This window comes from Gavia stellata, chromosome 11 (genome assembly GCF_030936135.1).
Source record: "Gavia stellata isolate bGavSte3 chromosome 11, bGavSte3.hap2, whole genome shotgun sequence".
Lineage (NCBI taxonomy): Eukaryota > Metazoa > Chordata > Aves > Gaviiformes > Gaviidae > Gavia > Gavia stellata.
The window spans coordinates 24,211,743-24,237,667 of NC_082604.1; the positions used below are offsets into that span (position 1 = coordinate 24,211,743).

At 41.3% G+C, this 25,925-nt stretch overlaps 1 protein-coding gene across 1 annotated transcript in view; it reads right to left on the reverse strand.

The window, feature by feature from the left end:
* Positions 1-25,925, reverse strand: part of FNDC3B (fibronectin type III domain containing 3B) — a 170,445-nt gene that overhangs the window by 86,565 nt on the left and 57,955 nt on the right. Inside the window, exons 3-5 of the mRNA XM_059822504.1 lie at positions 22,425-22,501; positions 14,753-14,996; positions 11,953-12,249 (exon numbers count right to left, since the gene is read on the reverse strand). Coding sequence (XP_059678487.1) covers positions 11,953-12,249; positions 14,753-14,996; positions 22,425-22,501 — 618 coding nt within the window. The remainder of the gene's footprint in view (positions 1-11,952; positions 12,250-14,752; positions 14,997-22,424; positions 22,502-25,925) is intronic.

Consider the following 25,925-nt stretch of genomic DNA (forward strand, 5'->3'; position numbering starts at 1 on the left):
GAGAAGACAGCAAAAGCTTTGCAAATAAACAAGGGCAGACTATGCAGCGGCCACCTCCCCGTCTTTTTGTCCAGTAAGCTTTTAAAAATGGCACAGCTGATTCATACAGAAGTAGCTAACCAAGAATAATTATTTAAAATTCTGTTGATTTTTATTAGCGTAATTCCAATGCTACAGGCCGTAATTTCAAAGCGCTCTTCTAAGTCGTGTTGGCATGGGCAACACCTCCGGTTTGGGCGGGCAGGCAAGCATCCACGCGGGCGAGACGGGCGGAGATACGCTCCGTCGTAACGCCTCCTCATTCTGGCAAACGCTCGTGTGTGTGACAGCTATGAAAAAGGTTGAATCTTTGTGGCTAAAAATCTTGAGTCTCTCGGGTTTGCTCTAACGCGCTACCCTTCTCAGCCCAGAGCTACAGCAGGTTCCCCTTTTGGCCCAATACGTAGGAGGGACGTCCAGCGCTGCTCCATGGGTTGCACGCTGAATTTGCACCAGAAAGAGCAGCAGCTCAATGCCACTGGTCAGATCACACAGACAGACTTTGAAAATAAGTTTTTCTGCTCTAGTCTTGACCCTTCTATATGAGCATTAGATAGCACTACTCCATAGCCCACTGCAGTTCACCAAGTGCGATACTATGAGACTGAAATAAACAGTTAAAAAAAGATACACAATCAATCCTTTCCAATTAAGGAATTGTTTTAATCAATCATTGTCCCTTCCTGCGCCTTGCTTTATGGCGCAGGAAGGTGCCTAAGGACTGCTGAGAGAACTGTTATAATGTAAGTGAAATAATTTGTGTTTCTTTGTTTTTAGAGAAGCAGGACCTTTCTCCTTTCTTGACTTTCTTCCTTTTCTCTGTCATTTCTGATTTGGTTGGATTTATAGGAGCTACATAGATTTGATACATCTTTGCAAAATATTTTTCTACCTGTTCTTTCAGGAGTTTGTAAGCAGTCTACCTGCTGTTGCCATTAATGCCTTTCATTTCTAACAACAAGAATTTTTTTTGATTTGACAAGGAGACTGAAAGGCCCTCCTAAAATTTTTCTGGAGCTCCCGACTCCCACTTTCCAGGTAAAAAAAATCTGGTGTTTCATTCCTGCTACAAACTTCACCAACAAACGCTAATCTTCTGCTAGATACAATGAAGTTCTTCAAACCTCTCATGATTTTCTACAACAGTTGGGGTGCGTGGCATTGCCTTACCCTTAATTCCTTTTGTTTATTTGCGTACTGTTCCACACTTCCCCCGTCTCAGCGCTCCTCATCCTCTGTCGCTTTAGCCTGTGACCGCCCGTCTGTCCGGCCTTCGTTAGTATTCAAGAGCCAGGGTAGGACCTGGCACGGCAGCCTCCGGCAGCCCTCCAAGTCTGATGAACCGCGAGGTCATTCAAAAGGAGAAGTAACTTCGGCAAAGTTCCCCACCTTGCTATTATTATGACCCCGGGCTGCCACAAGCGACACGGCCAGAAAAGCCCTTCAGGCTTCTCCAGCCCAAGGCAGGAGCGGGAGGGGAGGGACAACTGGGCGGCCAAGATACCCACGCATGTGAAAGGCCTCAATAGCGACTCAAAAGGACATCTGATGCCAGCTGTGAAATGACGTTATCTGGCACTTACAGAGGCAAGATTTCCTCTTGGAAAGAAAAGGCTCCCTTCGATCATGGCAACTGACCCTCAGCTGCTCGGCGAAGCGAGAGCCTGAGCACGACAAGTACAAACAGTGAAAGGAGTCGCACGACGACTTCTCCTTACACTGATGAAAAGCACAAGTTTGACAGCACCGAAAATTACTGCCTTCTTTTCCCAAGCGGGTCACAGATGGCTCTGTCGCATCGCACCACCAGCATGAGAAGCAGCAGACGGCACGGGCATGTCTCCATCACTCCCTGGTCTCCCTCCCGAGACAGCCAGCAGGTCCACCCATGGCAGAGGTGATCCCCGCACCCTCAAAGAATTGAGGTGGAAAGCACAATCCCCATCAAACGCAGACTTTGACAAGTCTCCAGTGTCACCAGTCCAGGGTTCTAAATCCTGTGACCGCTGCCCCATGCCTGTCAGGAAATACTTTTCTCTGAAATACTATTTCCAATGCAGGGGGACAATGGCATCAGTATTGAACTCAAAGTAAAACTTACTTTTTCTTGACCTTCAAAAATATGACCATAGAAAAAAAGGCCACTAAAGGCCTTTGATAATCTGCCCATTAAACACAATAATAGCATTTTCCTGATCAAACAAAAGAACCTAGCAAAATAACCTGCAAAACTGCATATTTGCACAGGAAAACAATCAGACAGCACAGCTGAAACAGACTCCAGAGGAGCTCCAAACTTGGTCGGGATTAAACGGAGCTCCTCAGCCAAAATTAACAACCTCCTTGGCAGTGAACCTTGTAAAGCCACTGAGTTTGCTGCAACGATACGAAGGCAGCAGAGCGCGTCCCCAATGCAAAGGCATAAGGCTGCCCATTATCGCTAAGCAACTTTCAGAAAACAACCATAAGCCAAATTTTGCCCTCAGTCACAGCTCCTCAGCGCCGCTTGAATCAAAGAAGAAATTACTGAAGAAATGTCTTCTTTAGATTTCACCACGGGTAATGAAAAGTGGTTTGGGATGCTAGGTTTTAGCAATAACCACTATTTCACTCAAGAACGGAGTCAGAGTGAGCTATTCATCCTTTACGACAAGGTAAGCAGGGAAAACTTTCTCTAAAGCAGGGCAAAGACAGAAAATATGTCATCTTTTCACTGTTCTTGATTTTGCCTTAACATTTACGTTAAAGCAGAAATTTTATTTCTGGGCACTACTTATACTATCTGCATGTATTTAAAGAGGTTAGATTCGACACAAAAAGTTTCTTTCTAAAGGGGGGGCGAGGGGAAATCACTCCAAATTATAATTATAATTATAAATAAGATCTTTCATGGAGCCTGCACTGGGATTTTTCACTGTCATCCTAGTGAACAGCTGCAGAGTCACAATATTTTTTGAATGAACACCAGCCTAGCTCTTCTGTTACCCATGTAAATTATTGACCTCTTTTTCTAGATGAAAACTGAGATAATCAGATTGCAAGGAGTGGTGGAGGAGACCGCAGTAATCCCGGAAAAGAAAGAACACTTTTTGCTTTCCGCTCAGCCCAGGCACTACAGCTCAGAGATGGGGAGATGAAGAGCTCCCACTCCCCGCTTTAAATCAACCCAAACACCTACAGATTGACAGCAGAACGGAAATAAGTTATCTTCCTCGTGACAGACGACAGTCAACTCACTTGACTAATCCCAGCCTAAATTGTTTTCCAGTCAAGTCTGAATGATAAACTGTGATTACGTAAGCTAGAATTGTATTAAACAGATCATTTCACAGAGATCAGGTGCTAAATTCCTATAATGCAGAAGTTAAACAAGGCTGACGCGATGTTATCAGTGCCCTCCCATGCCCATGATGTGAAAGGTGCACGCAAGAATGTTTCAAAAACCTGATCTATAATGTCTGTACCAATTAACTACTAGTGAGCTGGAAGAATTGCATGTGCAATCAGCAGTCGTGTATGTGACGAGGGCAAAATACAGTCTCAGATATTTGCACAACCAGTTTCGCCACTAAGAATCTTTCCAAATATTTAAAACATTTCACAGAAATATCCACCTGATTACAGTTCACTGGGAAGGCTTCAACGAAGCTACAGGAATTTCAACTTGATCTGGATTTCATTGCCAAGATGAAATTCCGGCAAAAGTCACATGAATCACGGTAAATCAAAGCAGCTGCTTCTAAGCACAGCTCCTTACAGAAAAAAAATAAACAACAAACCAAACTCAAGCTCCAGGACAAAATCTTTTATAATAAACCTTGGAGAAAATGGAAATGGCTGCTTCATTTTAGAACAGCGCCTATCCCTTCTGTTAATTGCAATACTCAAAGCATCACCCTGCATTTCTAAAAATAAAGGGTTCCCCCTCCCACCCCGCCCCCATAAAAGAAAATATACCGAAGGGTCACAAAAACTTTTGAAATCAAATTCCGCCCTTCCTCAGAAAAGGCAGACTAACCGATGGGTTTTGTAGCACAGCCCAGGAGAGTTCGGTAAACAAATCCCATTAACTTCAGCAGGACACGAAATTTCATTTCGCCGCCTTTGCAAATCCGGATGAATACACAGACGGGACATTGTTCAGAATATCTGGATATACAAATACGGGTCGCTCATTAAATTATTAGACTTAAAAGTGTTTTATTTTTTATACTCTGGAGGGAGGACACATTCTACCTCTTCCCTATAAATACCCTCTCCCTCCTGGCTCAATGTCCCAGATATTTCCAAGTAAGGGAAACACGGTTCCCTTCCCTTGTCGGTGGTCCACATTATCTCCTCTTAACTGGTGAGAGTATACTGTTTATCTTGCTCTGAAGCTCCCAGACCTTTGTGTAACTCTTCTCCCCAGCACAGGGATTTAACCACTGAGCATTTAAGCAGGGTGAAAATGTACTTGATATGTTTTTTCTGTTGGTTGGATATCTATAAATTACGTAAACTCCTAGGAAAAAGTCTCAGATTTCAGTCTTCTGGATTTGACTGTCAGTTGCAGCAGAAGCCGCAAATTCTTGAGATAATATGAAGATCCTCAGGGGGAAGAGGTTGTGCCTTACGTCATTCAGCACCGACTTCCTGATAAATCACGGGGCAGATAGCTTATCCAGCTCCCCCCGCCAAGGAGGTCCTGCGGGCCATATGAGACAAGGGGTGGATGAAAGCAGATGAGAAGAAGAATAGGAGAGTCTACAAGGGTTGATCAGGATTGTGAAAAACAGCCTTGGGGAAAAACTCCAGCCACCATCAAAAGGTTTTTTAAAGTCACCAATAAGGTCAAATGAGAGCCCTGGGGCCAGATTTCCTCACTCTTTACTAGATATGCCCTACACTTTCCTAGGTGGACTTGGAGCTGTGTTTCTAGCAGGCTAGCACACTTAGGAAGATTAGGGAGCTTTGGCTTGAGGTTTATTTTGTCTGAGCTTCTGTGAGGAGCCTGAGAAACGTAACCACAGTTGTGGTCACCCCTTCTGCCCCATCTATGCCTCAGAGCTGTGGATGCCCAGGAGACCAACTCTCAGAGCAGCTTATAACCACACCAGATGACATGTATCCACAGCTGCCCTGATGTTTTGTTTGCAATTCCAGTTACAAAAAGTCAAGCGTGTCAAACTTGGTTTCACGTAATGTTCACCTTTAAAAGTAGCTGACATTGACGATGGGAGAATATTGTGCAATTAAATTAAGAGGTGATGCTCCCACTTAGTTGATGAAGAGAATCTCTTATCAGCAACTTCTGGTGCCTAAGTTATGAAGCTGGTTCTTTAGTCTTTCAAGATAAGTTTGTAAAAATAGAGTGTGAATATCTTCTCTTTCCCTGCCCCCCCAGTTCGCAGAACTCTGTGCTAATGAAGCACAAAACAACCTCCTCCCAGAATGAAGCAACACGACCTGAAAGAAGGTAGGACTGCCACGGCATTCAGGCTTCTCGTAAACTTTGGGTTTGTTCCTGCAGTAGGGAGGAAAATACCTCCACGCGCCCAACATTTCACACGCAGACAAGCTTTCATAGGCTTGTAAATTCCTTTTTTTTGCACACAGCGGACTTCTGAGAAAGAGTTGGTCGAGATGCACTAGAAGGATCTACCCACAGGCAGATCAGAGCAGAACACTGCTGGGTTTGGGGCTGGGCAAAGCAACGGCTGAGGGAGGGAACACGTTAGCACTGGGCAGGGACTTGCTTTTCAGTATCGCTGGTCTGCTTGTGATGTTTAGCTTTTACCCTTCTCCATCAAAGCCCCATGATGCAAGTCAAGTTTCAAGACAGCAGAGGAAAGGGGGATTTGTTTCTCTCCCTCGACACAGTGTCTTTCTTGGTGGTGCTGGATATACACCGTAGCAATTTTTTTGCTGAAGAAAAGGCATAAATTAAGCCTGATCTGGATAAATTCTTGCATGCATACAGTCAACATGAACTTGGGAATGCACTTTGCTTGAACTCTGCGTAATACCAATATGTTTCTGACATATTTGTCAGTCTATATAGCGCTCGCTGAAGTGGTTACTTTATGTGACTATTAGGTAAAATATTCTTTGGTAAAGAATCTGTGTGGCCCAGCTAATGGAGTTGACTCCGGTACACAAAGGTGTATTCTCAGCATGTTAACATCAGAAGTATCTGAAACTCATAACCGTTTTGTTTTCTGCCTGGACGAACAATTTCACAGCCTATTATTTTAGAAGATGAAGACTGTTTAAGAAGTAGGCATATTTCCAAACAGAAACAAACAAAACCACAGGCTCGGTCATGATGTGAGAGATAAAGGTAGAGGCACGAGAATATCACACTGGAAATTCCCTGGTGTCGCAAATTAACTATGGTTTCTCAAGTTCAGACTAGTGCCCTAATTAATGCATCCTATTTCCTCTCACTTATTAAAACTTAAAGAAAAACAGCATGCACACAACACGTAATATATATTTCTAATTAGATATAAGTCTAAACAACTCAGCCAAGTAGTATTAGTTGCTGAAACTATTAAAAAAATGCAATAGGAACAGTAACACGATTCAGATTTAATATATGATGCTGATCTATACTCACAAGATTCAACATGTCTCTATTTCCAGTAAATATTACATTTCACATTTCATTACTTGATATAATACTAAAATTCATATATCCTGACAGATGTATTTTAGTCTTCAGAGTGGTTTTTTTCCACATTACTAATAAAATCACTGTGTCAGTTTTGACAGCTTGTCTTCAAGAGGCAATCTTGTTAAATCTCCTTATTTTATAGAAGCAAATACATTTAGGGAAACCAGGGAAGCTGCACTTAAGTAGGGGTATTTTGTATGCCAGCAGAACTCTTTATGACAAATTTTGTCTGCAGAACATTTCTACATTGGTATAACAAAGGTCTTTCTTAGCACATACCAATTCATCGGTTCCTGGCTAGAAGAACATCGAAGTTACATATATTGCTGTAGTGTTTCTCAGCCTGTCTGCTTACATGGACAAAAGTGGTGAAACTACTCTTTTAATCTTTTAAATCTATAGGATATACAGGTACAGATACATATACAGGCCAATAAGCTTGCAAAACAGACTCAGGACCAAAATAGAAAAGACTTGACAGGATCTAGAATGAGTAAGTAGAGGAACTTTGCCTGGTTCCTGTCTGCATTGAATCACAGCTCCCTCAATTTCCCTTTAATTCACAGGCTCTGGTTTAAAAAAAAGATACAATTAAAAAATAGAAAAAACCACTTTTCCTAAATATATTTAAATGTTATAAAGAAGAGAGAGAACAGGACAGGGTTGTATCAAGAAAGCGTCAGCTCGATTTATTCTGCATGTTGTCACGGCTTGCAGAGCGTATCCCACACAGCTCAGGGATACTCGCTGGCACTAGGTTCTTGCTATCATCAGCCCAGGCTAGCCATAGCAGTCAAATTCACTTCTTCATCTCAGAACTCCTGGTTTGCTCAGTTCAGTACTCTTAAAATGTTTTCAAATTGCTTTCTAACCATAGTTAGAAAGTTCTCTTGCTAAGCCCATCTTCCGTATGTTTCTGACACATTCACCTCAAAGTAATGAGCACACAGAGCTAGTCATATACCCTGAGAAATGTCCATCAGCAATGCAGGCAGGAATATGAGGCATCTGAGGCAACGGTTTTCACCTTTGGGAGTACCTGAAGGCTGCTTCAATACACAAAATCAGATTTACAAAGCCTCAACAATAGGAAAGCAACATCTTTGAGTTTTTAAGCAGGTTGTACCCATTGACAATGGTACTATAAAAGTCTATGATCTACCTATAGTCTACAACAACTCTTTGAACTATTAAATAATTCCAATCTTTTCTCTCTCTTCTCCATCCATAACGTATGCCAACTCCACGTGCAAGAAACCAACTGCTCAGAGAAGTAAAGTGGACACCAAATCAGCGTTTCTCACTTTGGGCAGCTGAAAAGCACGTCTGCTTTTCAAAAAAACAAAGAGTTAGACAAGTTCGCAGACAACAGGTTGACAAGCGGGTGCCCAAAGGACTAGGCAGGACTAAACCCTCTGTTGTGCCCGGCGGGTCTGGATGCCGGTGCTGGAGCACGGAGCGGTGCGCAGGATGGGGCCAGGCTTGCAGGCTCCCCCCCAGCAGCATCTCCATCATGACTGCTGAAGACAGACCACTGGGCTAGATGGACCCCTGCTCTGACCCGGTAGGGCCAAATCTTCTCAAATCACCACAAAAAATATTCTTTATGCAACGTTTACATAAAGGTGCATGCAACCCCCCTGGAGCTGCCTCCCTGCCCAGGCTAGGTCTGTTTATTCTGGCACCCAGTCCCAGCACCCACCCAGCTCCCGGACAGGATGCGCAGAACAATCCATCTCTCGCTTTCTACTTTTACCCATTTGAAGTGGTTTAGTTTTGGCTATCTCAGGTTCTTCAAACTCCAATGAGGATCCAAAAAAAAAAAAAAAAGATTCTATCTGATTTGAAGGAAAAAAGAGACATTTTATTAGCAAATAGGTGAAAGCATTATAAGAATGCTCAAAACTGCTTGTGTTCCCACAGTACTTGCAGCCACACGCAAAACTCCTCAAACTACCAAATCACTACATGACCAAGAAGTGAACCACTGCGTTCATGAGAAGGAAGTGACTCAGACCGAAATTCATAAAGGACAGCATGAATGGGACAGGATTTCCGCTTAGAGCTCTTTCTACATGGCGAGGCTGCTTTATAAAAAACCAAAACAAAGGCACAATGCTGTCAATGGAAAAGGCCAGAGGAAATGCACTTAAATCCCCAATCTGAAACTGTAATTTCCCTACTAAAAAGAGGTCCTGACGCTATGCTACAGGGCCAGCCTGGGATAAGGGTGCATAATAGAAGTACCAACGTATTTTTAATGTATCATCACGCTGCATAGAGTACAGAGTGGCAGAGAGGAGCACATGCTGGATCCGCAATTGAAGAGGTGACTGAACCAAAAGTATTCCAGAGCCATTTACTTACTTTGTTTCAGTAATACTGATGGTGCTATCACCCCATTTCTTCCACCAGTGCTGAATCAGCATTTTGGAAAACACCTGGTTCTTTTAATATTGGAAGGAGGCAGTAAGTTATTGACACATGGCAGAATTTTCCTTGAGCACTTACTCAAATGTTACAGGCATAATACATGCAATGAGGGCACATTTTGATGGAAAAGTACATTGTTATATCTTAAATATCTCGTGTCCTGTGATTTATCTCGTACCTTTTCAGGGAAAAGAGTAGAGTTGTCCTTGCATTGTACACTGAACATTTTCTTCAATACTCTTCTTACAGTACTCTGTAATAACCTCAGTGCAGTCATAGGGAAGATCGCTTGGAGGTGGTCAGTAAGGAGCAACAAACACACCCCTCAAAGAAATTACTACCGAGAAACAAGGAGCAGGACAAGCATTTACTTAAACACAGGGGCAGCAGATCCAAGAATAGAAACACCTATCTTCCACTGCCCCGTCAAACTCCACCGTGCAGATCATATTCCTCCAGCGATTAAAACAGGCACTCAAACTGCCTTTCAACGCGTCGGTCTAGGAGCGACTGGGACTGCCGGCACCACCCAGCGCCGCCCGCCAGCAGCGAGCTCCTACCCAGGCTCCCAGCGCCGAGGCAGCCTCCAGCGCTTTGCTTCCGAAAAGCCCAGTCCCTAAGGAAAGCAACTGCTATGTCGTGCCGCGGTACTACGTACTGACGCACGCCGTTTTCTGCGGCAAGCAGGATTTAGGCTGTGCAAGTGTCTGCTCCAGCTGTGTACAGGGCTCCTAAAGCCCCGTGCCCTGGCAGGCACCGCGGCAGCGCGACTGTTTCGGTGACGGCAGCTTGCCAGGAGCTGGCTGGCTGGATTGCGCCGACATCTGAACACCCAAAATAAGCACACCAGCTACCATGCCACAAACACACATCCCCCCAACCAGATGTGAAATGATACGCTATAAAACGCATCACGATCTCAGTTAAGAAATTCATGCAGACGAAGCCGTCGCCTCCAGTTCTCCCTCACTGTGCTCTAAGTTTTACTCTGAATTCACACATTCCTATTTGCCTCTTAAGAGTTTTTCGGCTAAGTGGTTTTGTAAATAAAGACTCCTATTCTCTACAGATTATATATACATATTTTCTAGTTTTTCCAGGTTATTCTGCAATTTTGGAAGCAGTCACACAGCACCATCAAATTTTTCACTATTAGCAGGCTTGAATCGATACACATCCACAAAAAGTGCGAGTTTAAACAGCTTTGCTGCTTGTTGCTTCTGACACATTCTTTTTCTTGGCTATTCTAAACACACTGTCATCTTAGCAGCACGAATCAAAATTATCAGCTGTTCCCAGATTACTTTTAAGTCTCACCCCAATTACCTGTATGGCCATGTTTGTCAAGTATGGCTGTGTTAGTCAGGTATCGATCAATAAATCCCCAAATAATTCACGAAGAAACAGAGACGGTAAATATATAGCAGCAGCTATGGTTAGAAGCTTACAAATACCAAGCAGAAGCTTATTGTAGGGCTTTGTTCGGTGAGTTGGATTTACCAGGAGGGTGGGACAACTGATGCTTATTTGCATGGCCTCCTGTTACGGACTTTTTCACAGTTTGGGGGAAGACTCCATCATTTGCTGTTCCCAGTTTCAAGGCGCTCTCGGGCTGACAGACTGGATGTGGCGCAGCCCTGACTTCACTGATTTTCTTGGCATTTTAAGAGAGCTCTTCTGCTGGAGCACAGCAGACTACTCCAAGAGAAAAAATCAGACAAACACAAGGGTTGCAGGAAAACCTTAAACTAGATATTTTTAAATTAAATCTAGATTATTTTAAAAGTGATCATCCAGGCGGACTTTTCCCCTTTGGCTATCAATTAAGTTACTCTTCATGTGTATTTATTTCAGTTATGTCTCACAAGTAGAAGTATACAGCCAAATAAATATAGACAATATATAGAAAATGGAAAAACTATGTTGTATGCATAAATTCACACGAGAGATTTCAAAAGTGCGCTACATTATAAATATCCTAAACGCGTTTGGTATAAGCTTGCTTACTACCTAAAAGTTTGTTCAGCCAGTTGCAATTGTAGCAGTCAGCAAAGAGACAGGCAGAGAAGAGAAGAGAAAGGCTGAAAGGTATAATGGATTATAACAAGTTATCAAGTTAAATTTAGGTAGAACTGGCTATGTGCAGAATGGCTTGTGATAAATGAGATGTGATTAGATGCATGACCTAATGTTTTATCATAAAGTTTCAATTTTTTAAATGATAAGCCTCTGAAAACATGGAAGAAAATTATTTTAAAAGTAGCCAGATTTATTTGACCACTAATTTCAATGGCTAAGATTAAGTAATTTCTTCTCAAATGACTTCCGTTTCAACTAATCACATTTCCATGGAACTTCCACATAAACAAACTTGTTTTTTCAGCAATCGCCTCTAAACTTTCTAATAAGTTGACTACATTTACCTAGGAGATGCAAAGTAGTGGTACCTAGTAGTCAGGTTTTGGTTATAGCTCAATTGTCCGTAAGGATTTTTGTGAAGGGCCAAGATGCCTGTATGAAAAGCAAAATAAAACCAAGAACTTGCCCATAAAATGCATTTCTACTTCCAACAGATTAAAAGAGAATGATGCTGCATCTACCAGGGAGTAGTCATGAAAGATGGGGAGGCAACCGGTTCATCTTACAAAACAAATACAGTATAGCAAGCTCAACGTTTATATTTAAAGTTCATACTGTATTAACACTGCCGTTATGTGTGGGTGGTAGTGTTTTTTGGCATAGTTACCAGATCCATATATAGGCGGTCGTAAGCCGGAAAGGTGCAATAAAAAGGAATTAAAAATAAATAAAACTGTCTTTACCCTGTGGGTCTTGTTCATTTGACTTTGGGCTGCTTCTTGCTCTGCGCTCTGGTTTCTTCACTGCTGGAGCCCCCCCACCGCCGCTGCTGCCTCCGCTGCTTGCTCCATTGTGGCTCTTTGCATAACCATTATATACAGTCGTGCAGCTGCCTATATGGCTTTTGTAAATGGATGAAGGAGGACTATTCAGACGGTTTTGGCGATCAATCTGCCTGTCTTTGAGTTTTTTGTGCTGTGGTTTGCTGTACTGATCTTCCCTGGTAATATAGCTGGACATCCCATATAGTGGTATGATTTCTGAAACGGAAGAATTCACCCATGTTAACTCAGAACTACAAAATCACGGATTTTTTTTGAGAAAACCTATTTCCTGACCATCTCTAAATGAAACAATGCCAGATTTTCCTGGAGATGGATTTTACAACAAACCAAAGGGGTTTTTCCTTAAAAAAGCTTTTCTGCAGGACCGATGCATCTTTTGTATTATATTAAGTGTGCTCACGCGCTGTTTGCGATTTTATAACTCATTGGATAAGTGCATATGAACAAATAAAATACAGCAATTAGGGCAACAGTTTTTCCCCTGCTTTTCAGTCTTTGTGTTTTGGGGACACAGATTTCAAGAAAAAATCCAGGGAGACTGATATTTAGGAACAAGCCTTCATAAGTTCACAGCAATTTAGCATTTTCTTCCCCAGGGCCTGACTGGACAGAGTAAGCTGAGATGCTCTGGTTTCAAGCTGCCATCACTGATTACATGCAATTTAATTTCCCAGTATAAATAGACTTTACGATCGTGTCAACTGTGCCTGCCTAAGAAGAGAAGCGCAGCGTGAGGTGGAAACTTTGGGTAAGTCAAAATGTCTAAAAAAAGCTTGAGAAATATCATAAATATCATACATACACTTCAGATACATGTCATTAAATAGAATCCCCCTTTCTCCCCTCCAAGAATGAATATCTCTAACCTAAGGCAGGTCAGCTTGCAGGAATCAGAATATTTTCTGCTTTTCTCTATAGTTCAATCCTCCTTTTTGCACTACACTTGGAGTCTGAAGCTTGAACAAATTCATGCCCAAAACAACAGTTTTGCCTTTGTTAGCAAAATAACAATTGATACTTGATATAGTCTTCATATTTTTTTCTACATCCATTCAGAAGTTACCGTACAAACTTCTGAAGCAAACAAGCATCCTATCCAGCCATTGGAAGCCTTGTTTTTAAGTTGAGATTGCCATGTACACTGCACTAAGTCGTTTCAACTAGCCAGACCTTCTTTCTTTGCTATTTCAATGCATCTTGGCCTTCATCTTTCCTTATCTAGCTACATGATCCTACTTGTATTCTCACAGCAACTAGCTGCCTAAAACCAGCATGCTACAAATAAACACAGTTTTTGTTTAAAGTATAAGCCATTGCACAGCAAATGGGAAACGGTGGATTAATGCTTATCAGTACAATATTCACCACTTCAATTACTTCAGTGTTACAGGTATAGGTCATTCCAGTAAAGCAACCAAGGATTTTTTTTTTTTTTTTTTCATTTTATTTTTAAGTTGAATAGGTTTCTTGGTATCTCCAGGCTACAGAAATATTCAACATCTACTTAACTAGCTGCTCTATGTTCACTTCGCACCCTACCGTGTTTGCACCCAAGACTTTGTCAAGCAATCTGACAAACTGCCCTACTCCCTTTCCAAGGGAAAAGTCCCTCCCCTACGTATCTGGCCAGCTACACCGTCCTGATGGTTTCCTGAGCTTCCCAATTCTTTTCCCGCAGTATAATGAAGTTCCATGTCAGCTGTAAGGGTCCATTCCTCACTGGAAAATGAGGTCTGTCGGTCAATAGAAACTTCAAGAGGTGGCATCAATAGACACCTCCGTCTCTCTCTTTCTGCCTCTTCCTTCCCCCTCCAGCAGAACCTCACTTCCCGTGATATGGCTTAAACATATTCTATAGAAAGGGTCTTAGCTCCAGGTAGTTCAGCAGTAATGTAAAACCATGAATCCTGAACTGATTTCCATCTGTTTAAACATCTCAAATAGCTTTGCCGATTACTTTTTTGGTTAACGTCCTCTTTCAGATTACACAAAGACTTATCTCCAGGGTGGCAAAGACATAACAGCGCATAGTTCAGACAGAAACATGCCCCTTTTACTCCTTTTCTTGCAATTATTTACTCATGGCCTGATTAGGGTTGCCATGCTACCCTTTGGTATCGGACAATGCTTTTCAGTGACTTACTGCACAGTCTCAACCAGAACAACAAACAGAAAATGCCTGTTATTTCTTGGAAAACCACGGCTGGGGGGCAGAAGGCACATTACAGCTAACAGGAAGCGGTATTCAGCTTTTCCCACTGGAAATGACTGCGGCAAGCTGTGCTCGGATCCAGCCCTCCGTATCCATCCTCATTCCCAAGCCAGGACTGACACATTTTGTCTCTTGGTTTTCTGTACAATGCTGCATCGTGACACAGCAAGAGCAATCGGCGTGACTCATGTCCCTAGTCTGAAGCATGGGATGAGACATTTTTTCCCCACTGTATTTACAAATTAAGTTAAAATTGGTTTTGTTTCTGCAACCCAGTGTTGCAACACAGGATTGTCCTGCATTGCTGCACTCTGGATGGCTACACCTCCCAACGCCTTCCTGCTCTGGACGTTAAAGGAGGCGGCTCCATCCATGTGGGCAAAACCACCCTACAAGTTCTCCAATTAATTTCCACTCTTGGTTTCACTAGCCCTTAAAACTTGCTGAACACAGGTGTGAAACACCAGTACCTTCCTTCCAGCTCACCTTGTTCTCCATATATTGTTGGGGGAAGATGATGCTGTGGAAAAAACTGTGGTGGCATGTCCCCAGGTCCAGTGACAGGAGGATAAAAAGCCGTATGAGAGTTGTGAATAAAATGGGGATGGTGCGTCAGGTATGGAGGTAAGTGATGGGTTGGAGAGATGGCCGAAGGATAGCTAGGAGGGTAACACTCCGGAGACTGGGGGGTAACCACCACCCTCCGAACGCCGGTGTTGTCTTCTATCACCTGGAAGGGAAGGCAGGGAAATCAGCACGTTATGCAGCATCTGAGCCAAACATATTTTTAAACCAGCACTGTTTACAGTTTGTTCTCCCATTGGAAAATGGTTGGTCTTTAGGTTTATGAATAAACACATTTCTAAAATTAATATCAGCAGAAGTAATCATAGTGGTGATGTGGCTTTTCCTGGAGACTCAGATAGCCACACTCATCACTGGGAGACTTACTGCTGCTAGTGATAACTATGTGGGTAAGAGACAAAATAACTAACCTGTATTTAGGGAGTAAAACAATTGAAAAAGGAACACAAAGCACCAAAATAAGAGTACTCATTGGGACCAACCTTACGTTCTGCCCACAAAATTTCTACCACTGATTTTGACAGCACTCTGAGTGAGTACAGAGTTAGTAACTCTTGGAAATTAGCTGGCACTGCTATCGCAGAGAAGCCGTGTGTGTGCACAGAGACGGGTACTCTGCAGGAACCCATTGTGTTGACACACATTTTCAAAAGAATTGCTCTGTTCTCAACAGGTATCTGTTCAAGACAAATCATAAAGCAGAAGGTTTTTTCTGCTACGGAGTTGGTCTATACGTCCGTGCAAATCAGCTCTGGAATATGCATAACTTGGCCCCAAATGCCAGAGTCAAAGCATGTAAAAACAGATGTAGGAAGGTGGAAATGTGCTTAGGCTGAAAAAAGTTCTTCAGCTTATAATTTTTCCAGAGCTATATGTCTGGAGAACAGTCAGCCAGCCAAATTTCAGTCCAGCCTTAGGAGCCAAGCTTTTCTTGAAACTTATTCAAAAAGCTTCTGCCATTTCTGGAACTTAAAAATACAACTGCATAAGAACAGTTCCTATCCCTTTGATTCTGTATGTTGACGTGCATAAGGTAGAACAGCACAAAGGAAGCACGAATTTTTTCTAAACTTACCGATGACACACAGATGGAATAATATATGTGATGAATGCATTGTATGAGATAAGTGAACGTGCATCAAGGGCACCTGCTGTAGGATGCTGCCACTCTCAGCTGATTGTCACCAACACTAGCTGGAGTTACCCACCCCCATACAGCAGCATCAGCAGTAATGCTCCAGCGAACACGAGTCTGTGCCTCAAGCACCAGCTGAGCAAGTTATCACAGGGTAAAATTTAACTAGTATTGCCTGACCCAGTTCCTTCCTCAGACCATGCGTGTCCTAAGGTTATATGAATTTATGCCCGTTAGCTACGGGCTGCCACAACAGACACGGACAATTTCTGTGGGTTGGTTGGCTGCCTACGGAAGAAAATTTCCCATAGAAAGTTAATTCACTCACTTTTAATTGGAGTTTTACATTAAAAAAAAAAAATGCATTGCTTGCTATGCTGAGTAACCAGAATAGGAATTGTTTAGCTTAACGTACTTGATCCTAACCTCTAAATTTACAACCTCAGCTAGCAATTTGTCATCTGCTAGCTTTAAATTTCAAAGACTTTATAGTGTCCTCAAAAGGTGGCTGAACCTCAGGGATTTAGACTATCACATCGGTATAACTGCTGCATTTTCAGGCCTCCTACCTCTGCTACTCGTTCTACTCAGCCTCCACAGCATCTCTTATCCTGGTGCCAGGTCTGAAACCTGCACTCCAAAACCTCAAGAAGAGGAAAATCCTCTTCCATTTAGCACATATTTGATAAACAGAACTACTTATGTAGGACTGGGTACAGAAATGTTGGACTTAACTCTCTTAGACTTGGATCATGCTCTAATTTGAGATAGCAAGTTCCTACATCTTGATGTGAAAAGTTTTCATCATGGCTTTAACTAGTCCAAGCCTCAAAGACAACTTTAGTCTTCCAGGTGGGTATAAGCTCTTATCTGTGCATCTAGACCAGATTACATGTGTACTTTGTGCCCTAGCGAAAGACAGACTACGTTAAAGAACAGATTTAGACAGAAAGCTTGTCCTCTGTAGCAGCACGCAATGTAAACCCATATTGAAAATTATTAGGATTTCTCTTCCTGAACTATCTTCTAGAGAGCCAGGAGGAAAGCTCAGCATTCCTTCAAAGACCTTTTTGATGAAATTATCCTCCTAGATGAAACTATAAAATACCAGCAGTTGTGAGAGAAAAGCCAGGGATCAGAGGATGAGACAGCTTTCCAAATGACTTTCATCAAAAAGCTAAGAGACTAATATTCACATATTTTATTTGTTTCCTCTCAGGCCACAAATGCTGACAGCATTCTTGTTACTTCATGCGCACGTGTTCCAAATAAACGCAGAAACACAGGGGACCTTGCAAAAAAATACTTTCTTTCCCTATCCTACAGGGCATTTTCTCCCTACAATAGGAATTAAAGATTTATATGTAGATTTCTGAAGCTGCACATAATATCATATTTAAAGATTGTCTGTCCTTAACAGATCATAAAATCGGTAAGCCAATGTACTATGTATTATATGTATTAGGTAGCTATAAAACCAGCACAGGTTAAGATTGTAAATATATCTTGATCTGTAAAACTTGCAGTGGGTAGATTATAGTAGTGCCATTCTGGGAGATTACACTCTTTCAATTCATCAGACAGAGGAAATTAGTTTTGATATATTAATGTAAATCACATAACTTAGCAGAGAGGTTAAACTTTGCTATTTAAAGAAGAAATCTGCAGTTCTTCGTATCTGCTTAAAACCGTTTGTCATGAAGATCATAAAGTCATCAGGAAACACACTGTCTGCTAAACTGTCTTTACTTCAGCGCCCAGAAGCAATGAAACCCTAATCCCTGTTGAGGTCTCTAGATGCAACTGGAATATTAAAAGTAATTGCTATTACTAATTTTAGCAGTTTATACTTACAGAAAACAAGCATCTCTGGTCATTTGGCACCTAGAGCTAAACTTTCATTATTTTGTGTTTTTCAAACTGTTACTAGGTAAATTGTCTTTTGCTGTTATTTTTTGAGCTTGCTGGTGTAATTGGCATGCTGCCTCAATAACAATATCATTATAGCATAGTTCTGTGTGGTTTTTTCCATATTTTTGGGAGTTTATTTACTGTCTGAGGTAGATAGATGAACTTTCAGGAGAATCTGGATGAACATTACTCATACACAATAAAACTGCCTCCCCCATCATTTGCCACATTTTGAGAGTACCATTTTAAATGTTATTTGTTTTACATTAAAGATCTCACTGTAGCAATGAAAACTCAATCTAACTAGAGTTAATTCACATATTCAGAGTACATCACTATTCCATGTTCTCTTATTTGTCTCCACTGAAATTTAATACTATACCCCCAGGAGAAAGACAGGCACATTAATTTTGCACGGGTAAACTGTACCTATATTTTGCGAGTTCCAGTTAAAGGAATACAACTGCTCTCATTACATAACATACACGTTTAGTGAATGGGTATAATATGGTAATATGGAATTAATTTCCATTTGCTTTCAAAAAAAAATTTCTTATTTCACTTAATCTTAGAGTGCTAGGATTAGGACATCTGGAGCATGGCCACTGGGTGGACCACAAATAGTACTTCGGGAATTTCATAAACTAATTTGAAACTTCATTCATAAATCAATCTGTACCAGAAAATGACACAGAATGAGCTCATCCTCAAGGAACTTGGATGTCAACATTTTATTTATTCACTTAATTTATTAAGGATGCCAATCCAAGCTCATGCCAGCCCTAGCAAGTTTGCATCACTATCTTTGCCATCCATCACGTACAAACACCAGGATTAAATCTGTACCTTGAAGCTAGAAAATAGGGGAACATCTATAGTGCTGGCAAGAATGTTGGGGTATTTTAAATCTAGAATGATACAGAACTTCAGGGCCAATGCTCATGAACTTAAAAGGATGATCCATTTATGGCTTGCTCCACATGAGTGTGAGATGTGCAGAACCGTCTTTGTGTTCAGGGCATTGGGGAGGATCACCCTGTTAAAGGATGACTCGATCGACCGCAGTCTACAAAAGACACAGAGAAGCTCTGTGAGCAGTAAGTCATACAAAAACACCTCTCGTAGCGTAGAGAATGTACCCAAGATCCTGATTCCCAAGGATATGATGGATTTTTCTACCACTTTAAATATCACTTAAAGACTTTCCTCTTTCTAGAGGTTATGCTCTAGTTCTGTTAAATGCTAAATGCTTGATGCAGGAATATTGAACTGCAGGATCATGGCTTGAGCTGCATAGTTCAGACTACATGACCCCAGTGTTACCTCCTGACAAAAGGAGTCGTATCAGCTCTATGCATACTTCATGCTCCAACCAGTAAATTAGTTCTTTAGCCTTAAAATATCTGTGGCACAGACCACATATTAACAACTCTGTAAATAAAATCAGAAGTGGAGTTTTGTGCCAAATTTTCATGTCCAACTACACATGAGTAATTCCTGAAAGTCCAGTGGAATTGCTCCAGATTTATTTCAGAAAGAGCACTCCTCAGCCAATAGCCCTAAGCAAACAAGTTCATGATTGCGCCTTTTGACATTTCCATTGTTCTAGTTCTCACTGGAACACCCCAAATCCTCCTTCCCGCCTCCCAGGCATACACTGTGAAAAGCAAAAACAACAACCCATGAGGATGTCCCCAAATTTAATAGCTTGGCATCCAAATCATGATCTTTAATCTTCAGATTATGCTGACACCAGGGAGCCAGAGTGCTCTGGGAGCCAGGAGGAGGCACAGAGCCACAGACCCCAAGGGCACGTAGCCTCCAGCGGCCATCCCAAGGGAGGGCATGGTCCCAGCCCGCCCCGCAGGACTCGTGCAGCAGGCAACCAGCTCCTTCCGCAGCTCAGAACCGGAATGGGCATTAACAGCTTGAGCCCGGCTCCTGACAAGTCGTAGGAGCTGCTCCCTTCCTCTCCTTCAACGTCTAACAGTTGAAACCAGGATTTTTGACTACGCAAGCATTTAATACAAATCTCTCTACCATGCCACCTTCCACAACTAACTTTCACTGGAGCAATATTGTCCAGCAAGAGCACAGCAAGGAACATTTTTTCTCTTTCGTATTTAACTAACCCTTAGCCAACAAAGAATCGTGGAGACATGAACTCTGATCTGATAGTTCCTATCTGCCAGAGACGCACAGAGGTTTGCTGAAAAGGAAATGCTAAATAACTGGCTGTATTGAACCAGTCTTTGAAAGTAAAACCATAGCGTGAATGATCTGAACTGGTGGGGTGTATTTGTCTTCTATTATTTCCCTGGATTTTTCCCCACCCTGGCAAAAGCTCATCATTGGGAACATCTCCTTAATACCAACAAACCCGGCTTCTAGTCACGACTACTAAGATGGTCCTTGAAGTCTAGGAATAGAGTCTAACTATTTTTCTGCTGCTTCTAGTGGAGCTGATCTTGCAGGGCACACAACCTCCTGCCAATATTTTGCTGATCATTTTCACAATACAGAAGCAGTAATGAAGCATCATTTTAATCCAGGGCTGCAATCATTAGATAACTAATGTAATATTTAAGGCTAATACTCACAGCTCCCACAGGCTTGGCATAACAAAAAAAGATTTCATGCCTTTTTTTAATAGACATCGTTACTTCTCCACAGGGGTATCCGCTTTCTGCCTGACTCTCAGATGTACACTTTGGGGACAAATCAAACCAAAAATCAAATATATTTTGATTCATATCTCAGACTGCATTAATTTGCTTTATGGCCTTTCCCTTGCCAGTCTAAATTTCAGTTTTGTTCTCATTGTTTGTCATGAAACAGAGTCTTTAACTATGAGGCAACAGACAAAAGCAAGAGCAAATAAGGCAGGGACATTTATTACAATAAGAACTAATCTGATTACTACACACTTTCAGCTACTATTTAATACGAAGCAGTCTGAAAGGCAAGAGGCTCGCCTACCACTCAGAGCAGAACACACATTCTGCTGCCGAAAAGCACTGAATACAGAGTTGTCCCCTAAAACTTTACCACACATTTCCAGCTCCTTGGAAAAATTTCTTCAGGAGAGTGGCTTTGGTTGTTGGGTTTTGTTTTTTTTGGTTAAGAAACTACTTAAAGGCTTCTTTAGTGAAATGATTATGGTGCCCCCAAAAAGCATTAAAGAGGAACTGAGTTCAGACAGATACACAACTGGAAGATTTTCATCACTCTGGTTTGGAAAGCATTTCAATTATACCCAACCATTTATCTCAGTACGAGGGCTGGAAGGTATAAACTTTTTAATAATAAAAAGGTGTTCAAGTTATTTCAAAGGAAGAGTAAACCTTTAAAAAATTCCTCTGCATGATATAGGTCAGTTTATTAAATTCGGTGAGTGCATGAGGAGTATTAAACAGCACTGCCAATGCACCCCAACCACCCACCTCGGGACGCTTGAGGAGCAGGGGGACCGGACCACCCTGCCCTCCTGCGTGCCCTCCCTCCCAGCCTGACTAACAACCTCCCCCGTACTTGAGGCATGTTCTCACTCTGTTCAGAAGTTAAAATACCACAGGGCGATTGCAGTATTTTGTGGGATTTAAGTATGACGCCATCCACAATTTTTCAGAATTACACAAGCTCACATGTTTCCTGGGGAGGGGGAAAGTTTCCAGGACATCATCTATTTTCTGCTTAACAAGACGCCAAAATATATGTATCAAAAGTTCTTATGCTATTCATCAAGGATATTTTAAATACTTTGTATACTTTTAATGATGCTTGCAGTCCAGTCCAGGTCTCAATGGAAGTGGTGAAATTATTGGATTTATTGTATTGTTCACAGCTATTCTGCCTTACATCAACCTTTTTTTTTTTCCTTGTTTTCTTCCTTACTTTAGAAAGAGCCTAAGCTTTGCAGAAGACGGTAGGAACACAAACAATCTGGTAATGTGAAGTGGTTATTTACACAGAAGAGCAGTAGCTGCTCAAGAGTTCCAAAATCTAACAGCTTTGTGAAACGCTTTTTCCATTTTTTTTCCATAAATAGATAATTAAATCACATTTATTCTTGAAAACAAACTAAAAACCCCAGTTCTTGATACGCTGTGCGATTTTTGCGGGGAAGATACTGAGGATCAACAGCATATTTTATCGCTACAGTGGCTCCTTCCCTCACTTCCACCGGTCTCCTACCCCTTCTGACTGTCCCACTAGAACTTAAGGCATCACCTAACAATGTGGACTCCTCTCCCTCTCACAGGGAGAGAGTAGTTGCACATACAGGCTCAGTCTGTATGCATAGCTTTTGCTAGTGTTAAAGACTGGTATGCATACCGGTGTGTGAAGGGGCACGTGCACGCTCACTTGTGCAAACGTGTGTGTGGACTGTCAGTAAAGACGAGGAGTACGAAAATGTGTATTACCATTTTCATTAATATTTCTGACTTAAAATTCAACCAAGTAGACTTCTCTATATGGATCAATGCTACTGTTTTTATATACATTTTAATTCTTCAAGAAGCATACCTGTGAGATATAACCGGGAGGCACATGAATAGGGGGAATGGATCCATTGGGTGACATCATGGGAACCTCTGCTGGTCCTAACAGAAAGGAAGAAATAAGATATTAGTGTTTTCAGTTAATAAAATGGCACAATTGGTCAGAAAAGGCTAAAAATAGCTTTATTTTTGAAGCCTGCAATAACAAAATGAGCAGCTCCACTAATTTCTGGTGTATGGAAAATGCCTTGTGCCATCATTCTGAGAATAAGATCATTGTTCAATGACTTTACCATATATTCCGTTGAAATAATATTTTCATCATAAAACAGCTAAAACATAGACTTTATATTACCCACTGATCAACTTATACAGCATTAAGCAGTAACACAATATGTCCTTTAGCAGCCCACAATTCCTATATTGAAATCTGGTTAAGTTATTCTTGTCGAAGGCATGGCAGCAGAGAACAAAGCAGAAACTGTGCAGCCTGGAATTAGGCAGCTCCCAAGGAAAGCATCCAATTGTAGCAAAAAAAAAAAATCACATATGTGAAAAACTATCTATCTATTTAAGAATGTACAAAGACCAAATTCATTATCTCAGCTATTCAGACTAACCTTGGAATGTGGTTATACAAGCAAGAAGCTTATGGTTTCCACTCTGAAATCCAGCCCTGAACATGCAACTTCCATTTTGAGGCACTGAGTACAAGTACAACAAAGCAAGTGCCATAACCGTTCGACGTTTGCAAACAGAGCCTCACAGCTAAAAGAAAGTGTCTAGATAAAATGGAAATAGTTCACTCAATTGCTCATTTATTCAGCCATTAAAACCGGGAACATCACACAGAGCAGTCAATAAAATGAACCCCCCCCCAAACATCAGAGAGATGGTTGCAACGAGAGTTTTCTACTTTGAAAAACAAAAATTTGTTTCATTACTTCCTTGTTCCATATTAAAATGTTGACACTAACCTGTTAGTTAGCCCATTTGCCACGGGCTAAGAAAATAGTCATGGTCAAACTCTTGAGAAGAGCTCAGACAGAACTCTGCTCCTTGCTATCGTAAATTGAATTTTAGCTTTGACTAACAATACAAAAGATAACTTCATAACCTTCTCTGATGGAGAAGCCATCTAACATCTCCAAACCATATCACATTCTAGGCAAGGAAGCTAAACACTAAAACATACGAAGGACTTCAGGCACAGATGGGATGTAATGACCTTTAGGAGCGACTGCTCCTAAAGTGTAGACAAATCAAATTAAATCCCCCACAGCAAAGTGAGCCACAGTCTTCTATCCGATACCAGCAAAACCAGTCCGCATTATCAGAAAGTCATTCCCTATCCACCTACATTTTTATACTCTTCAGGCTGCTTATCACACAACAAGGAGGACTTCTCACCCTCTCAAAATGCAAGTTACACACAGGGATCCATCCGAGTTATTTATATCTCCTCTGATCTTGGTTCATTTTCTCTATCCAGTTATTTATAGTCTAATCAGCACATATGTTTTTTACTAGTCACATCTAGATTTGAAATATGGTAATTTATCATCAAGTATATTAAGCACATGGAAACTCCGAAGTTTAAATTAGAAAAAGTCATTTTAGGTGTGTGGTTCTGCTGCTCTTCGTACTTCCCTATACTTAACTATGTAGGGAACTTTACCTATATTACAGCCCCAGTAAGAAAAAAAAGAAGTTGTTATTACTTATTCAGCTCATACGTGTTCCCCCCCACCTTATTCTATAGCCCTTTCAACATTATTTGTCTCCCCAGATAGCCAACAATTTTAGTGTGAATGGAAAAAATTCCAGCATGAGCAGTACGTGATTATTGGGGGGGAGTTGCCACCTAAATGGCGCTATTTAAACCCACCAAAAAGAGGAAGTGACCATTGGTTCAGAAGGAACTTGGAGAAATATTTTTTAAGTAAATGTGTTTTCCCTATCAAAAAAAATCTCTGCAAGTTTCTTTTGAGGAATATGGGGTTTTATTTCTCTCCGAATCTACTTCAGTCTAGATACACTGCCAAGCTTCACTCCACAGTAAGTTGGACAGTATATCTATACGTAACGGCCAATAGTGGTAAACACACAATGACGCTTTTTTGGGAGATTCAATCCACACTGGATTATCAAGTGTCGTTCAGTTCTTCAGCATGGAACATGCCTGAGATAAGGTAAAATGAATAATTAACATTGTTACGCGACTTATTCCTCATCAGTGATTTCTCAAACCTGAAAAACTGCAAGAAAAAATGTCTTCATAAAATCAAAAATCCCGAGTTCACCATTTAAGTAGACAATAATTTAAGTGTTACCAGTAAACGTTGCTTAATAAAGTTTTAATGTTTAACCTGTTGCAGCCCCTCACCAAAATGCTATCTACTTATAGTTGCATGGGCCGTAGCCAGTCTCTCTCAAAAATAGGTACTCTGACTTAGAAATAAATTTAAAAATAGAACAGTTTTGGAGTTTCTACATACAGACCAGATAGTCTCTATACAACAAATGAGAAACACTTGGCTCGGCATGCCTCATATCTGTCCTTCTAAACCTTGTGCCAATTGCTCATATGGAGTAGCGATCTACTTGCAGGAAGAAATCAAACTCCCCCACCGATACCATTCACTGTAACACTTCCATTCCAATAAAAAAAAAAAATGATTGTGTTTTATCATCAAAACGTGCACCGTGCAAGATGATTCTTAACCTTGTGTATGACCCACAAACTGTTAAAGTCATTTGGATAACAGGTTTTAAACAAATCATTTGGATAACAGGTTTTAAAAGAATGACAGCCTAGTGATTTGCAGCTAGATTTTGTTTCCAGCACTTTGATTTCAAGGCTAGCCAAATGACTTTAGCATACGTTATTTCATCTCTCTCATCAACTGTATCAAAACAACTTCAAGCGGTAGTGAGTAAAATACAGACCCACCTCCACAACATGATGAGTCCCAGGAATTTAAAAAGACTATTCTTGCAGTGAAACCACTCCACAATTCACACTAAAACAAAACTCAGTCTTTTTTGGTTTGGTGGGGTTTTGGTTTTGGGGGGTTTTTTGAGTATTTTTGATTATGTAAATATTTTTGAACTGTTAAAAAGTAGACATTTAGAGAACGATGTTGCTTGTATCCACAGGCTGGATATAAGTCATGTGTCCTCTGGGGAATTAGAACTTTACAAGTTTTAATTGACGTTCATGGTTCAATACAAAATTTAATTCAAATCAGAAAAAGTCAGTCCATTCTAAGACGGACGTTGTACACCGAAATGAGCTCACTTTAATACTTTTCCACCCTGTTAACAAACCAAGGCCATCTCCTGAGTTCATAATGAAATGGAGCCAGAAGAGCTTTGGCCACCTCTGCTGACAAAGCAAGAGGCCAAATTCCATCCCAAGCTCCGGCACTGTAAATACAAAGCACCTCCATCAGCTTCTGGAGGACTGCCCCAAAACACTGGGGCTGGCTCCATCCAAAATGCAGGTGCAAGGAAATGATTCCCT